Consider the following 16,622-nt stretch of genomic DNA (forward strand, 5'->3'; position numbering starts at 1 on the left):
GTAACCTTCAGTTGTCTATTTATTTCATTTAAAGAAAAACCAAACATCGTCTTTGGGTTTTAACATTTAAAATGTAGTGTTTTCCAGCTGGTGATCTACCTGATGGATTTCGCTCTTGTTTACAGGAGCTCATCAGCAGGAGGGTCATTTTCAATCAAATATAAACCTTAAATATCCAAAGTAAATCCAGTAATCAGCTCAGTGTTGGCGACGTCGATACGACACGGAGAGCCGAACTGTCGGACAAACAACACACTGGATCTCTCTGCTCCGGAGTTATTACAGACGGTTTTGAATATCTTGCGAGCGGGATTTGCATGCAGCGAGCATCAAAGGGACGTCCGAGCTCGCCGCCTGATAACTCCCCCCTCTAAAAACAAATTGCTAACAAGCTCGCCGCGCACCGCAAGAGCTGCTTTAACGAGCGGTAATGTCGGGCTGTGGTATAAATAGGAGCAGAGGCTTCCAGAGTCAAAGTACAGGGTAGGAGGCGCTGAGGTCAGAGGTCCAGACGACTGGCAGCGCTACAAACTGATCTGATTTAGACTGAAACAAGCAAACAAACTGCACTCGTTTCTACTGCAAATCCACTTTTTACAACCTGGAGATGTTCTGGTTCTGAAAGCTGCAAGAAAACATCATGTTCAAGCTCAGGAGCCAAACGATCACAGGTCGGAGTTATACTCGCATAAGAGGGGCTTTGATTCTTGGCAGATAATCCAATGATGGACTGTTATAATGTTCAACATGTGCAGGAACCTTTTGAGGAGCCAGGGTTCAGATTTAGTCCTGGACTAATTGACCCCCAAAAAGTCCCTGTTTGAGAATAAACACAAGTTTCACGTTGTTTCTGTATCACTTCCTTCAGTTCTGATGGATTTTGTGACTGTTCAGACTGACTCAGAGTCAACAATGATTATAAAAATGGAAATGAACAGAGGCGTGGTGCATCCTCTGGATCTTAAAAAAATCTAGTTACATTTATCTGATCAATTTCGTCAAACTGACTTTGATGAAGATGCATCAGAGCGTCATCGTCAGGTGGTTTTAACCACTCAGCAGCAGCCTCGGGCGAAGTCCAGACTGTAGAATAAAACATTAAGTCTATTTTAATACCTGATGTTATTAAAACACCTGGTTGTTTAAAGCCGCAGCTATTTAAGGATCGTCAAAACTTTTTCTGTGCTCCGTATCTGCGGCCTCTTCCTGTAAACAATGACTAATCTGAAGGTCATGACAAACAAAGATCTCCAACAGCTCACAGTGACTCACCGTTATCTGACACTGGGCTGCAAAAAGACAAATGAGACGCTGTCATCGCGCTGTTTTTCTCCTGGTGAATGAATTTATTCTCCATTTCCCAGAACTTGAGCGAATCGAGAGACTTTTTCAGGTCACAGAAGGTGGAATTAGGTGATTCTACATCAGCTCCTCTGAGAAAATGAAGATTTAAAGTTTCCACAGTTTGGGTTTGCATCATTTTCTGACTCATTAACAGAAGTAACAACCAGACAGAGAAAGTTTTATATTAAAATCCACTTCCCTTCCTGTGGAAATTCAATTAACCTCCAGACCAGATGTGAGATTTTCACACACGACGAGGATTACTTCACCTGAGATGGAAACTCCGCTCTGTAATCTGTTAAAAATTCACTTCACACTGTTTTACCGTCAGGAGTTTCCAGGCGTGGTGAAAGAATCCACTGTAAATAAACTGTAAACAATGAAAACAGGGCACAGGCTCGACCTCAAAATATCAGAATGAAAAGAAAATAGCAAAAAGAGAAGAAGAAATAAGAGCAATGTTGAGACTTTAGATTTTATTTTTCCTCTTTAAAAGAAAAAAGAAGGCTGTTTTTAATAAAAATGGTGAAAACCTTGATGATTTTCTCAGTTTAAGCTCAGTTTAATGATCAAAGACGACACAACAAGCTCCTATTTCTGTCCCATTAGAGCAAAGAAAACATAGTGTCCAGGCCAAAAACCAACATCGGTTTTCTTTAAATTCCAGGACGTGTCATCCTCAAAAATAAATCACAGATTGACTGAGACGATTCAGCGCCTTCTGCCGACCGCACGTTTAACAGACTCAACGTTTAACATGCTACTGACAACACGTGGTCTAATAAAGTCACCACAGAGAAACCGCTGCTCGCTGCCTTCAAGGGGACGCTGGGAATTAAAGCCTCTGCTGCAGCATCAGCTCGTGCAATTTAAAGCAATAAAATGTAAAACATACATATTCATAATCTTCACTGAAAGAGAAAATTCAAAAAAGAAAATCAAAATATCCAATTAATACAAACCTCTTTCCTGTTCGCCTCCACTGCAGCTGTAAAACTAATCACTGATCAATATCATAAGCCCAGATCAATGCTATAAACAGGATGTGTCTGTCGAAGCACCTGGACTTCTTTGAGTCTGGTCCTGGAAAGTTCTGGAGAAGTTTGGGCAAATGAAAACAAGCAGAGAAAGTCCCAAAGCTGGGATTTTATTTTGAAGGGGTGAGTGAGTTCATGGGAAACAGTGTGTGTGTGTGTGTGTGTGTGTGTGTGTGTGTGTGTGTGTGTGTGTGTGTGTGTGTCTGTGTCTGTGTGTGTCCGTGTATGTGTGTGTGTGTGTAGTCATAGAGACCCCCCACTTCCCACCCACCCACCCATCTGTCCAAACCTCACACACACACACACACACACACACACACACACACACACACACACACACACACACACACACACACACACACACACACACACACACACACACACACACACTTCAACACACACACACACACAATTTACACAGTCATACACCACAGCTCATGTCAGTGTGTGTGTAGGGAAGTGGTGACGTTAATCAAGCCCAGATGAGCGGGGAGGCCAGACGAGCCAAGTCACTGTGTGTGTGTCTGTATGTGTGTGTGTGTGTGTGTGTAACAGTCTAGGCTGGCTGAATTCGTCCCAAAACACACACACACACACACACACTCTGAAGTCACCACCTGAGAATGTCGGTCCAAAGAGGCCGAAGCAGCAGCACCTTTATATGTGTGTTGGTGTGTTATTGTGTGTGTGTGTGTGTGTGTGTGTGTGTGTGTGTGTTTGACTGACAGCCTCGGTTTCCTCGACGTCTCATCTCCTTGTCAAGACTTCGCAAAACATGTCTCCTCTTACACCGACACAAAAACAAACCAAAAGCAATCAGTGAGTCACGCTGCGTTCGAGGTCAGTCGGGACAAAACCGCCGCCACGAGCTGGTAGGAGAAAGTTAAGAGCCCTGTGTCATTAAAACTCCATGTTTGTAGTCTTTTTTTTTCATTGCAGAGATGTGGACGTCGTATAATTCACATTTCAACACATATTTGGACTCGACCAAAGACGTGTTTTTGTTGTAATATCAACAAATGAAGAGCCAGTGAGTCATAATTTATCAAATCCAACAGGAATGATGACAAAACCGCCAAAACAATGGAGTTTTCCATGATGGTTGTGTCACTTCCCGCCACCCAGAGGCCGACCGACAGAAATATATCACGATTAAATTTGTATTTTATTCTGAAAATAAACAAAATCCTGCAGGATTTTTAACGTCCGCGGCTCGAAAACTGACAAAAGAGCACGAGGTTTGACAAAAATTAGATTGGATTAGGTTTTGTTAAAAATCTGTGCAGCACCTCTGTGTGTGTGTGTTTTTTAAATTTTTTCATTCCCTTTGGATTCATGAAACACTTTCATTTCATCGCCTACCAATGAAAAAAAAAAAAAAATGCCGCTTTCATTTTCCAGACGGTTTTATTGTTGGCCAGGAATGAGTCATCAAAACTTAAGGGTCTGGAAAGGATAGCCACTGACGAAAACATTTCCCAGCATGCTCGGTTAGTCACATAGCAGGATGATGGATTGAAAGGCTTCTTCCAAATAAATACATGAAAACAAAATCTCTACTTCCCAGGTCAGCGCTGAGGTTTTTATTCACCCCCTATTTATCCGGGGGAGGTTCGCTCTTTCTCAACAATGCCGTGATTCACGTCCATAAAGCTGCACACATTATCATTTCGAGCGCGGCCCAGTGCCACCACAGCCTCCTGGTGTGAGCTACTGGGAGCTGCCCAGTGCACCACCACAGCCGCACAGCTAATTGGAGGCTAAGTGTCCTGTTCAAGGACAAATCTGCCGTCACTGCTTCGTCTAAAGGCTCAGTTCACACAATATAACAGAGTCTGTCCCTTTTGATTCAGGGCTCGATCTGCAGAGCAATAAAAAAGACAGTCCATATGTTTGTAGTAAAAATAAATGCTTAAAGGTCCAGTGTGTAATATGGGGGGAAACCATGACATCTAGCGCTCATCTCTAAAGCAAAACCCTTGCTAAATATATAAAAGAATAATTATAAGGCTACGAAAACCAAACTCATTTTATTTTATAGTGATAATACACTGATACAAATGTATTCATGGGTAGTATATTCAGATTTTGCCAATAAACCTTGACAATTATTACACACTGGACCTTTAAATTTATGTATTTGTCGGTAAAAAAAAGTTCCACTTTCTGCCACAATGTGGGTTTCAATGACAGAGTGGCGCTGTAAGTGTTCGCATTTCAACTCGTCGACTCTGCTCAAAGAAACAAGAGAAACATTTTGCTAGCTCTTCATTTTTAGGTTTAAATTCAGTCTTTTTAAAAGTTTTGGTGCAAATGAATCGGATTCTAAGTTAACTTATGGCAAAATCTGGTTTAAAAGTCAATGCTAAGCTAACACCCTGGTCATGACAGAAGCTGGAAAACCATGGACAGTGATGGGAAGCACAGGGAGGCTGCAGGAAAAGGAGCGGAGCCTCCAATCACACTGGAGTCATCTCCTCAGCCTCAACACCAGTTTAAATAAATTGCTTGTTAAAACTGATCTCTTCTCACATTCCTGTAACGATCCTGAGGGACCGGCGGGTGGGAAACCCGTTCCCTGCCAAACCTCCGCTTCTCTGGAAACGGCCACGTTGCTGTCGAGAAGTTACGCGTCTCTCCTGGGAGTTATAGTCTCACACTTGTGTTTTATCTCTTTGATTTCTCTCGGCTCATTCTTTCCTTGGCCACCGCCGCTCCGTTGTTATTGAGAGACATTGTTATATTTCAGCTCAAATTGATTTGACAAACAGCAAAAAAATCGTGTGAGTCACAGATGAAACTTCCCACCTTGGCGAAGCCCCGTTGTTCTGGGTGGTAATGAAGCCGGGAAAGAACCCAAACGCTCCTTAAATGTCTTCACCTGCTCTGTGTTGCCGCTAACGGAGGCGTTGTCGTGCGCGAGGCCTCGTTAAATCTCGACGTTAATCAACCATCACACGGTGATCTCTGAACCTGTGTGAGCTTCGGCTAAAACAAACACCAGCTCCTCTCCAGCTCTGAAGACCCAAGCTGGAAAATCCCGAGTGAAATTAAAGCAGAGAGAACAAACAGAGGCTCAAATGGAAAAAATATAAATCAATTCAATTGTGAAAATCAGGTTTTTGTTGATGCATTTTGAATTTCTGGCTGGTCTGAAGTGATTTTCCTCTCTCCGGTGGAAGACACTGAGATCCTTTGTGCAGGAGCCCTTCGGTTATTGAGGCTGATTAAGAAGCTCTGCTGCAAATCAGACAATTAAGTCTCTCAAACTTTAAAGTTATTGTTACATTCACAAACTACCTGTCACATCATAACACAGCGACACATCTGGCTTAGTTAACAGGTTAAAAGGTCATTTTATGCAGAGGAGGATCAAATAACCAACAGGAAATGAACAAGTTGTTTGAAATAGTGATAGTACAAGATACGAGACTAAATAGACAAAAAAAATTATATTCTACTCAGTTTGCATGTTATTTACAGTAAATTAGATTCCGTTTTTTAGCCTCTATTTGTTTAATTTGTTTACATTTTGCACCGTTTACAGTTCATACCATCAGACGTCAGTGGTTTATTCTGATACTGAACAGAAAACGTGAAAAACCTGAGGACTTTGAAGCTGCTTTATGTTATTTTACATCATAATATCGATAATATAATGAGAGATTTTCAAAATAAGATGCTGCAAAGTGTGGTCAACCTTAACCGATGGCTGCAGCTGTTCACAAGCAGCCAAACCACAGCATTTAAATAACTTCCTGATGTTTTCAGATCACCTGTGTGGTGTGTGTGCACCTGTCCGTTTCATACCTCACACACACACACACACACACACACACACACACACACACACACACACACACACACACACACACACACACACACACACACACACACCAGAAACACAACAGAAAAGCTTTTATCACAGTGAGGAGGAGCTGTGTTTCATGGAGACACACAAGTTTAGATTCATCTTTTATTTTAATTCAGGTGTTTTGGGTGATTTATATTCACTAACATTGTACTGAGTTGAACCATCGCTGCCTGATAATACACACACACACACACACACACACACACACACACACACACACTCTTACATATACTCTGACACCTGATAGACCGCAGACGACTTACTGTTTGGTTTGGCTGAACAAATGTGAGGAAAACAGCCAGACTGCAATTAGACAAGACGATTTGACAGATGATCAGATGTTTGGAAAGTTGAGGAGAAGCTGCTCGCGGCCAAACTGGCTCGTATCGCTGCAGAAGACGAAGCCCGGGGGCGCCCACGTGAAAAAGGGGAAAAACCAACACACGTTCATCTGCCTCTCTTGAATTTAAACCATTAGAAATATTCTCTATATGTTTTATATATATATATATAAAACACAACTAAACAACGTTGTGTGTGCTCCTCCTGCTCCGCTGCTGCAGCTGTGGTGTGTTTATGTGTGTGTGTTCTGTCTTCAGGCAGTTCATTAACAAGAGTCACACGGTTTTAATTTGCGGGCTTTATTGGTCGATAAACACACACACACACAGACAGACACAGAGACACACACACATATTTACTCTGCCACTGTGAGTGTGTTTGTGTGTGTATGTTGGTTTTAAATATTTAATGAGGTAACATGAACGCTCTGTTCCCATAATAAACAGGATGAGACAGGGATGTATCAGATCGAATGACTTCTCCTTTATTCACCTTTATTTTCCTTCCTCTTCCTCTTTTACTTTGATCTCTTCTCTCCCCCCTCTTCCTCTTTATTCCATCCTCTTCATGTTTTATCAAATTGTTCTTGTTGTCTATAAATTACAATTGAATAGAATCAGTTTTTGTTTTTAAAAAACACCAGTTTCCTTTTTCCCCCTCCTCCTTTTTAGCCCCACCTGCAGGCGAGTGGTGGCATTACAACCAGACTAGTTTTAATTTGAAAGGTAATTAACAAAAATCATCAAAAATGTGTAAAATAATAGCAACAAAAACGTATAAATAATAACATACATTTATATATATACGATAACAATTAATTCTTAATTGGGTTCTGTTGTGTATAATGGCATCTTAATCAGTATTTGAAATTTAGCACACTAATATTTTTTTTAAAAGAGTATTTATGATTTAATGATGATTTATTTGACACAAAATGTGAAAGTGAAAATCTATTTATGTAGAAGCAGAGACAACAATAAACCTCAGTGAATGAGGCTGCAGTTCTGACTCTCAGCCACAAGATGGAGCCATTTTATTATTAATCACAGAGGCGGCAAATTTCAAAAAGTATAAACTTTATTCTTATAAATAAGAGATTTTAAGAACTACACGTGTGAATAAAGATTTAAAGAACATACTTTCTTCAACATTTAAAAAATAATATGATTTACTATCTTCTCTCTTTCCCTCTTTTACTCTTTTCATATTGTATCTTATCATCTATCTCTGTTTATTGAAGAAAGGAGTCAGTCAGTAACAAAACAGTCAGAAATCCAGAGAGAAAACATCAGTGCAGGCTGGAAAATCTCCATAAACTCTGTTGTCCAAATGTTTACACAGGGTTATTTCTCACAGCTGATTCATGACAGAGTGGTGAGTTAGTCAGAGTCCGAGCTGCAGCCGCTGATTGTCAGGAGGATAAAGTACCACAACAACCAGGGTGGAAAACCACCCACAGTTCAGATGCCGGTAAATGTTTATCAGCTTCTGCCAGGTTAGTTCCTCACTGATTCAGTTTGGCCTCGTAGAAAAATCAAGGTTTTAACTACATATTTCTGAATTAGAGACTTAAGGCATTTTATAAAGGAAATGGCATAAGTTGAATTTAATGTTTTTCCTGAGTAAGTGTTGATTTTTTGGGAGTGCAAATCCGCTCAGCGCAGCATGAAGAGATGAGGAAAAGAACAACCAGCTACAAAAATATAATATTCACATGTTGTCTTTGTAAAAAAGCTACAAAAGCTCCGTTGTCCCTGAATGCACCGCTCAAGTCCGTCCTGTTTGTCACTCCTCCTCCGTGACCCTCAGGGGTTCTCTGAGCTGGAGCCCCACATCCGACTCCTCATCGCCATCCTCGTCTTCGTCTTCGTCTTCATAGTTGACGATGTCCTCCTCCTCCTCGTCCTCGTCCGTCTCGTTAGTGACGTACGAACCTTTATGTCTGGACAGACACCACAGCAACACAGCGACGACACAGATGAAGAGCAGCAGCACCGCACCAACAACACCTGAGTTAGGAGAGAAAACATTCAATCACTGTTCAACCTCCTTCCTCTGGTTTTAAATTATAATAATTAATTCAAATTGTTTATTTTCTCTTTTTAAATTACTTATTTTACTAATATATTCAACTGCCACCTCATTGATTATGATTTAGGACTGAAAAAGTCACATTCAGGACTCGATATGCATCTACAGATATAAACATGATGACATTTATGTTGCGTTCAAGTCAAGTGGGATAAAGGAGTTCTGCTTTAGAATCTGTAAAATCAGTCATTCTTGTCACAAATCATCTTAAAATTGATATTCAATACATCAAATAAGAGTGAAACAGAGTAAGAAGTAAAGATAATTTAATTCAAAACACATCAATTAAAAAAAACAAGTGCGTAAAATAATGAGGGACGTTGTATGAAATGGGTTCAAGTCAAAGTCTCACCTCCGATCAAGGCTGCGAGTTCTGCACTGTGTGTGTCAACGTGATTCCCTAAAACAAAAAACAGATTTTGTCAATTATTTAATTTACAAACATAGATATTTCTTTTGTTTATCCGAGTTTCTAAAAAGAACATTAATCTCAATAACAGTATCGTGCAAAACCCGTTAGATATTAGATCAGTCGTTCGCCACAAAACTGATTTCTGTGTTTAATTATTCGTAGTTTTGTCATTTTTTTCCTCCATATATGAAGAAAATGTTTATAAAATTCAGTTTCTTTTGGATGTTTCAGGCTTGTACGTGGTCACACCCCTACTTCGGCCCCTGCTGTGGAAACATGGGCCAGTGGGTATCAGCCTTTATCTCCACGGCGACAGACCCCGGAGGTTCGTTCCCATGCTTCTCTCTGATAAGACACTCCCTGCCACACACACACACACACACACACACACACACACACACACACGCACACACACACACACACACACACACACACACATACACCTCCTCAACGTGTGAGTTTGTGAGCCACAGCATCACATAGTGCACTTACCCCCTGTCCAGAGCCCTGAAGGAGAAGGAGCAAGAGGTGGAGGAGTAGAAGGAGGAGGAGGAGGCTTAGTAGGAATATGAGGAGGAGGAGTAGGACGAAGAGCAGAAGGAGGAAGAGGAGGCACAGAAGGAATATGAGGAAGAGCAGGAAGAAGAGAGGGAAGAGCAGAAGGAGGAAGAGGAGGCACATAAGGAATATGAGGAGGAACAGTACGAATATGAGGAGTAGAAGGAGGAAGAGTAGAAGGATCATCAGGAGGAGCAGCAGAAGGATCAGAAGGAGGAGCAGCAGACGGATCAGAAGGAGGAGCAGCACCAGCATCAGAAGGAGGACCAGCACCAGGATCAGAAGGAGGAGCAGCAGACGGATCAGAAGGAGGAGCAGCACCAGGATCAGAAGGAGGAGCAGCAGACAGAACAGAAGGAGGAGCAGCACCAGGATCAGAAGGAGGAGCAGCAGACGGATCAGAAGGAGGAGCAGCACCAGCATCAGAAGGAGGACCAGCACCAGGATCAGAAGGAGGAGCAGCAGACGGATCAGAAGGAGGAGCAGCACCAGCATCAGAAGGAGGAGCAGCAGACAGAACAGAAGGAGCAGAAGCACCATTATCAGGAGGTCCAAAGTCGGCCATGCTGACGTCAACCTGAACACAGAGAACACAGGTGTTCAGTGATCCTGAATGAAGTGAATTTCTGTGCAGATGCAGCCGGGGCGGTCTGCAGGCCCAGACTACACTGCGTTGTGTTCGTGCACAATAACACGGGGGGTCACACTCAGGTTTATTCCTGTATGATGGCGACATAAAACAAAAGTGCAGACTGTAAATGCAGCACTGTCTCTCCCAAAAAACTCACAATCACATCTCTCCACATGGTAAAACACACAACTAAACATCTCTCCACATACTGTAACAATGGAGGCTGAGCAAACACACACATACCTGTATGATGGCGACAAAAAACAATAGGGATGTGAGTGAAATGGTCATCTTCTCCATAAAAGTCCTACCACACACAAAAAAACGGCTCTTAAAACACCATAAACATACGTATCTCCAAACAGTTTTAGATTAACATTTGTTCGTTAAATTGGCAATAAAACCATAGATTAAAAAGGTAAGGTTCAGGCATCATCCTTTTTTGTTTTTTAACAAAATGTAGCTGAAATGAAATCATGACTTTGAGGGAACAAGGGAAAAATGAAACATAAGTGTCAGTGTTTGTCCAAAAATCAAGAGCGACGCTGCAGGAAACGGACTGAACTTCTGTTTAGTGACGACACACAACTCTATCAACACTAGAGTCTGATTTCTTAACGTGAAGACGTGAAAATAAAGGTGCAACAGCTGCAGACGACAGTAAATAAATACACAATAAAACAGTTTGTTTCTGATATAAAAGGTTAAAAACTCACCAGTTGTGAGAACCTGCAGGCAGCTCCTCACTCGCCAAGAAGAAACACAACAGAGCATATGCTGGACAACACACACACACTCACGCACACACACAGACAGATGGGTGTGGTGCCAGTCCCCCGGGTCCGGAGCTGTTCCCCCTGTCGGCCAATAGCGAGGCTGACTCCGCCCCTTTGATACTAAACAACCTGCAGATGTCTGAAACTGTGCAGCTGACAACGCCTCTGAGATCATCTGTTAACACACACACACACACACACACACACACACACACACACACACACACACTGTACACCAAGTGTTTTCATTAACCTGACCTCCATCCTGTTCATTAATACCGGCCTCCTCCTTTGGTCCACTGTGTTAAACATACAACCACCTGTTTGTGGTTTTCTACAGAATGCCTCAGGATGAGTGTCATAGGAAATGTTTTATATAAATAAATAAATGTCTCTTTAACAGTGGATCGTCTCAATGCACGGAGGCCGAAACAGGACTAAATCTTAACATTTTCATCATGAAAACTGCACATTTGGTGTTTTATTATCCTCATATCAAACTCCTGGAGATGTTAATTATTATAAATTAAAAAAAATAAGAAGAGGAAAAGAAAACATCCACAGACTTAGTGACACATTTGATAATTTAATTCATTCCAGGTCCCGACATCTGAACAGATCAGCGCTTCACATTTCAAAATGACTCACATGGTCACATGAGGACACAAACGCTCCCGCTTCATTAACAGTTTCATGTTTCATGTCGTCTAGATTGTTTCTACTGAACTCTAACAGGATCAAACCTGCGGCAGACGCACGGAGGGAAACACAAACACAACATGAGCGCCGGCTTTTTGAAGATCTCAAGTCTTTAATAGCTGTTGATTATCTGTTTAACCCTAAATAACAAGAAACATTTTAGAAATAAAGCAGCTCATTTCATTTCAGATTTCATAGAACAAGAAAACCAACCAGACAGAGTTCAGTGTTGCATTATAACTCCAAATTATTGTTGGTTTTATTTGATTATTGATTGATTATAGTTCAGATCTGAGGTTCGTCCAAATGATTGTTGGTGTAAAGGATTTAAAAACCTCACAGGACCAAATAAACATTTAAATCTAGTGTTAACTCCAAACTGTTTTGAATTGCAGAAAAAGAAGAAGGAGAATTAACTTTCTAGTCACTGCCAAAGTTTGAATCAGCTCTTACTTTTAATTTCCCAATCACAGGCACTGATGGATTCCTGTGGCTGCTAACGCTAAGTGGCTAGTTAGATTAAAAGCTGAATCTCAGTTTAAAGGACTCTAATTTAGAAGTCAGTGTCTGGTTCTGTGGCGAGCTCTGAATACAAAGTGCGGACCTGACTGACTGACAGGGTTTTGGCCGCCGCCGGCTGGAGTTTGTGTTTTCCCACCCTTGCGCTGCCCTGAAGGCATCATCGGCAGGTTGCTAAGGCTTGGACTGCTGCTGTATAATTTACTGTGGCTCCTCGCACTCGCTCCCTCACTCCCTCGCTCCCCCTCCTCGTCCGTCCTTTTTAGTCTTCCTCGTGCTCGAAGAACTCGTGGCAACAGACGGTTACCACGGAGATGAATGTCATGAACTCCTGGAAGTCGCACTCGGCGTCGCCGTCGGTGTCCAGGCTCTCCATCAGGCTGTCCAGCGTGGCCTGGTCTTTGACGTGCTGCAGGGGGGAGAGAGGGTTCAGATCAGGACAACAACATCACTGCTCAATGATTATGTTGAATTATTTTTGTCTTTTTTGTTTTTTTGTTTTTGTTTTTCTCTGCAGGAGCTGGAGACGCCGCCTCACCGCCATCAGCTCCGGCAGCTCGTCGTGCAGCAGGTCCTTCAGCTCGCTCTTCTTCAGCTTGTGTTTGTCTCCTTCTCGCTCCGAATACTTCTGAAACACCGCAATGATGGTCGCCATCGAGGTCTCCAGGTCGGTCATCGTCACCTTTGTCTCTGCAAAAAAAAAAAACATCAAAGGAAAAGAAATCACAAAAAACTTTTCTCATGTGATGATGAAGAGTTAAATCTGTTACTTCCCTTTTTGTTTTTGACTTTTTGGCCCAAAAAAACTGACAGAAAATATCAATATCACTTGTAAAAATAGTCTCATATAGACTCATTCATATTTAAATAGCTTGAATTGATTACAGTGCATCAAATGAGAATCAATAAAAGCAAAAATAGAACAAGGCCAGCCTTGGAGAGCAGAAAACAGCTTCATCCGCTGAGACAGCTTTCTTTGTTTTTTCCATCGTCACTGCTCTTTGAATAAGTTTAAGCAGCGTGACGGTGCAGAAAAACTCCCTCCCTCAACTTTACTCACTGTTCAACATTAGTTCACAACTTTACAGGATCATAGAGCAGATATATATCATCACATCTGGAATGATAAAAGTGATGAAGCCGGATCCACGGGTGAGTTTTTCCTCCTTTAAAGAGACAAAGAGTGAGGAGCTTACCTACCTCGGGGTGGGTGCAGGCAGCTGTGTGCGGTGTATCCAGAGAGTGGAGGCTGAGGACGGGCTGCAGCCTTTATACGCTGGCTCTGGAGGTGGGTGGGGGTGTGGAGGCTGCAGCGCTGAGGTCAGCCAGCCTGTCCGTCACAAGCGCTGACCAATGCCGTCCGTCCACCTTCACTCACTCCACTGCAACTCTGCACCAAACTGGGATTGAAAAAGTGAAGAGTAATGGCACAGGATGTCTTATTTTGAAAGGACTGAGTACTTTTCAAGAGTTTAACATCCAATATGATATTTTACTGACATTTAGAAGTCTATTTGAAGACCATGGGATGTCTTATTTTGAAAGGTTGAGGACTTTTCAAGAATGTAACATCCATTATGATATTTTACCGACATTTAAAGTCTATTTGAAGGCCACAGGATGTCTTACTTTGAAAGGATTGAGGACTTTTCAAGAGTTTTATGATATTTGACTGATATTTAAAAGTCTATTTGAATACCATGGGATGTCTTATTTCGAAAGATTGAGGACTTTTCAAGAGTTTAACATCCAGTATGATATTTTACTGACATTTAAAAGTCTATTTGAAGGCCATGGGGTGTCTTATTTTGAAAAGATTGGGGACTTTTCAAGATTTTAAAATTAAATATAATATTTGACCGACGTGTAGTTTAATACCACAGGTTCCCACCTTTTATTAACACACAATGGTTCCTTGTTTTGCCCAGTGACTCTTCTGTACGGGGGCTGTGGCAGGTGGAAATTGAACTATCGACCTTCTGGCCAGTGGTCTAGACGAGGTTCTATTCATCCTGATGAATTATTGGATTTTTCCTGCAGCACCAAATTAATTCTTCTTTGATTTATGAATAGAAACCTGCAAATCGAGTGTGTTCAGTGATAATAAGCAAATATTATGTATTTTTATTATTACAAATATTATAATTTTAACCATCAACCCTGTTTGTTAATGTGTCTTGAACTAACTCATACATGGTCAAATGCAGCAGCAGCAGCAGCAGCAGCAGCAGCAGCAGCAGCAGCAGCAGCAGTGTTGGTGGTGGTGGGTTTCTCCCAGTTTTTCCAGGCCCTTCAGCCAATTAAGTTTCAATGAGACGATCCAAAGAGGCGTAGAAAGCGTCCAACGTCTCCGTCCGTTCATCACGGATCGTATAGCATCTATCTCTGGTCCCTCTTTGATCCATCCTGCCTCTGCTCCTCTGCTCCTCGTCCTCGTCCTCGTCCTCGTCCTCGCCGTGCCGGGGCCACAAAGGCCTGTTTCAGAGGAAGCGGCTGGCCGTGCATGTTAATGAAGACGCTCTTTTCAGAGTCGGGAGTTGGCCAGACGTGTGCCCTCAGAGAGAGCTCACAAAACACGACGGCTGCTGCTGCCCGGCCAAAAGGGCTCAAGTTGACGCCTCGCAGCGCCAAGAGTTTAACCCCAGAGAGAGAGAGAGAGAGAGAGAATAAGAAGAAGAAACACCGACTATCATCACATTATTATTAGTTTCAGTTTATTATTAGTTTATTGATTCACACGTCCTCCAACCTGGAAACCACAAGCCTTAAAAGCTGTGATGGATTTAGTCTTTTTCCCCTCCTCTTTTCCATCGATGACCACAAGGTGTCGCCTAGCAACCAAATGTAAATATAGGTCATGGCAACCTGCTGCTAAAAACAAAAAAAAAGTGCGCACGGGCTCGTTTATTTATATGACAAAGCAAAGTCTCGTTTCTTTGCAAGTTTGAGTTCAAAAGACAAACATGGAAAGTTATATTGCAATTCACAGGAAGTGAATTTCAAAATAAAAGACGATATTTACAGTATATGCAGTAATTCTAAAGATGGCAACCTCTAAATGAAGTCATGTAAATTTAACTTTTACATTTAAATCTTCCAAAAGGAAACATTATATTCTCATATTATTCTATATGATGATTCGCGGTGCTGAATTCCCCGGATGACTTCCTTCCTCCGGCGACCTTTGACCTCCGTCCACATCTTTGTGTTTGGTGTCGGAGAACAGAGGCGTTTATTACATGATAAACTGCGTCTTTGTTCGGCGATAAATACACTCCTCACGCGGGACGACCACAGACCGTTTCATTGTTGGCTCCGAACACTGACACACTGTGCACACACATACAGTACTGGAAACTGGAGTCACACACCCAGGGCGAGCGAGCATCATCTATCACTGCTCTCTCTCTCTCACCTCAATGTGTGAGACCTCATTTCTTTTAGAGTAGAAACAAATAAGTAAAATCTGGCTTTATAAATCCATTTTCTCTTGAATATGTGAAGTTAAGGTGAAACTAAGGTGAAAATAAGTACCCTAAATAAAGTGTTTTTATTCTTTTTTATATATTTTTAAAGAAACAGACTTCACACCTTGACATTTCTCTCCCTCTCTCTTTCTCCTCCTCCTCTCTTGTGTCTCTTGCAGCATAGTTTCTCCCGGGACACGGCGTCCTCAAACGGCCCCGGGGCGTCCTCGGAGCCAGCCGGGCCCCCGGGGGCCGAGCCGTCGCTGTGGCAACCGGGCTGCACCTCCTGCTGGGTTGGAAAAGGTTTGCCAAGCCGCTGAGTCACCACCTGGCACCCGGACGCAACCTGAGATTCACACACACACACACACACACACTGAGGTAGGTTGTGTTTGTGCTTTTAATGTGTTTTTTTTTTTTGCTTATTTACATATTTAAATCTGTTGTTTTTCTGTTTCTAAGTTATTTGCTCCACTTCCTGTTATGATGCAGTGACCTCTGATCTTTAATCCACTCATTATTCAGTTTATATTTTTGAGTGTTTTCTTATTTTATTTTAACAAGTTCAGAACAAGTTCAATAAGTTTAAAGTGCTGACACAAACAAAAAAGAATACACATTAAATAGAATTAAATCATAAAAAAAAAAAAGTTAAACTTGTAAAAAGGAGAAGAAAAAAATTCTGTGTTTGTTTACTCAGTGGTTGTCATGGTGATAGTTCACCAGCAGGTGGCAGCAGTGCTCCATATGTCACTCACCTCACCTCCGATCAATAATGAACCAAAACTCCACCAAAGTGTGTGTTCAATAAATAAACCAGAGGCTGGAGAGGTTTAATAATTAAACTGTCTTAAAATGACAAAATCAACAAA

At 41.8% G+C, this 16,622-nt stretch overlaps 1 protein-coding gene and 1 long non-coding RNA gene across 3 annotated transcripts; both read right to left on the bottom strand.

Annotated features, from left to right (window-relative positions):
* Nucleotides 1-10,021: 10,021 nt before the first annotated feature.
* LOC310996900 lies at nt 10,022-11,086 on the bottom strand. The gene is made up of 3 exons (XR_014595919.1): nt 11,006-11,086; nt 10,533-10,596; nt 10,022-10,235 (listed from the first exon to the last, which is right to left on the bottom strand). It is a non-coding gene; the product is annotated as an uncharacterized lncRNA (long non-coding RNA).
* Nucleotides 11,087-11,666: 580 nt separating this feature from the next.
* Nucleotides 11,667-13,510, bottom strand: s100b (S100 calcium binding protein, beta (neural)). Of its 2 annotated transcripts, none has more exons than XM_083986713.1 (3): nt 13,484-13,510; nt 12,822-12,973; nt 11,667-12,692 (listed from the first exon to the last, which is right to left on the bottom strand). In XM_083986713.1, the coding sequence occupies exons 2-3, from the start codon at nt 12,957-12,959 to the stop codon at nt 12,546-12,548; spliced, it is 285 nt and encodes a 94-aa protein (XP_083842839.1). In that variant the 5' UTR covers nt 12,960-12,973; nt 13,484-13,510; the 3' UTR covers nt 11,667-12,545. The 2 variants fall into 2 exon arrangements, with proteins under 2 accessions (XP_083842839.1, XP_083842840.1); XM_083986714.1 differs by having other exon boundaries at nt 13,480-13,488.
* Nucleotides 13,511-16,622: the final 3,112 nt, after the last annotated feature.

The sequence above is a fragment of the Trachurus trachurus genome (genome assembly GCF_905171665.1).
Source record: "Trachurus trachurus genome assembly, chromosome: 2".
Taxonomy (NCBI): Eukaryota; Metazoa; Chordata; class Actinopteri; order Carangiformes; family Carangidae; genus Trachurus; species Trachurus trachurus.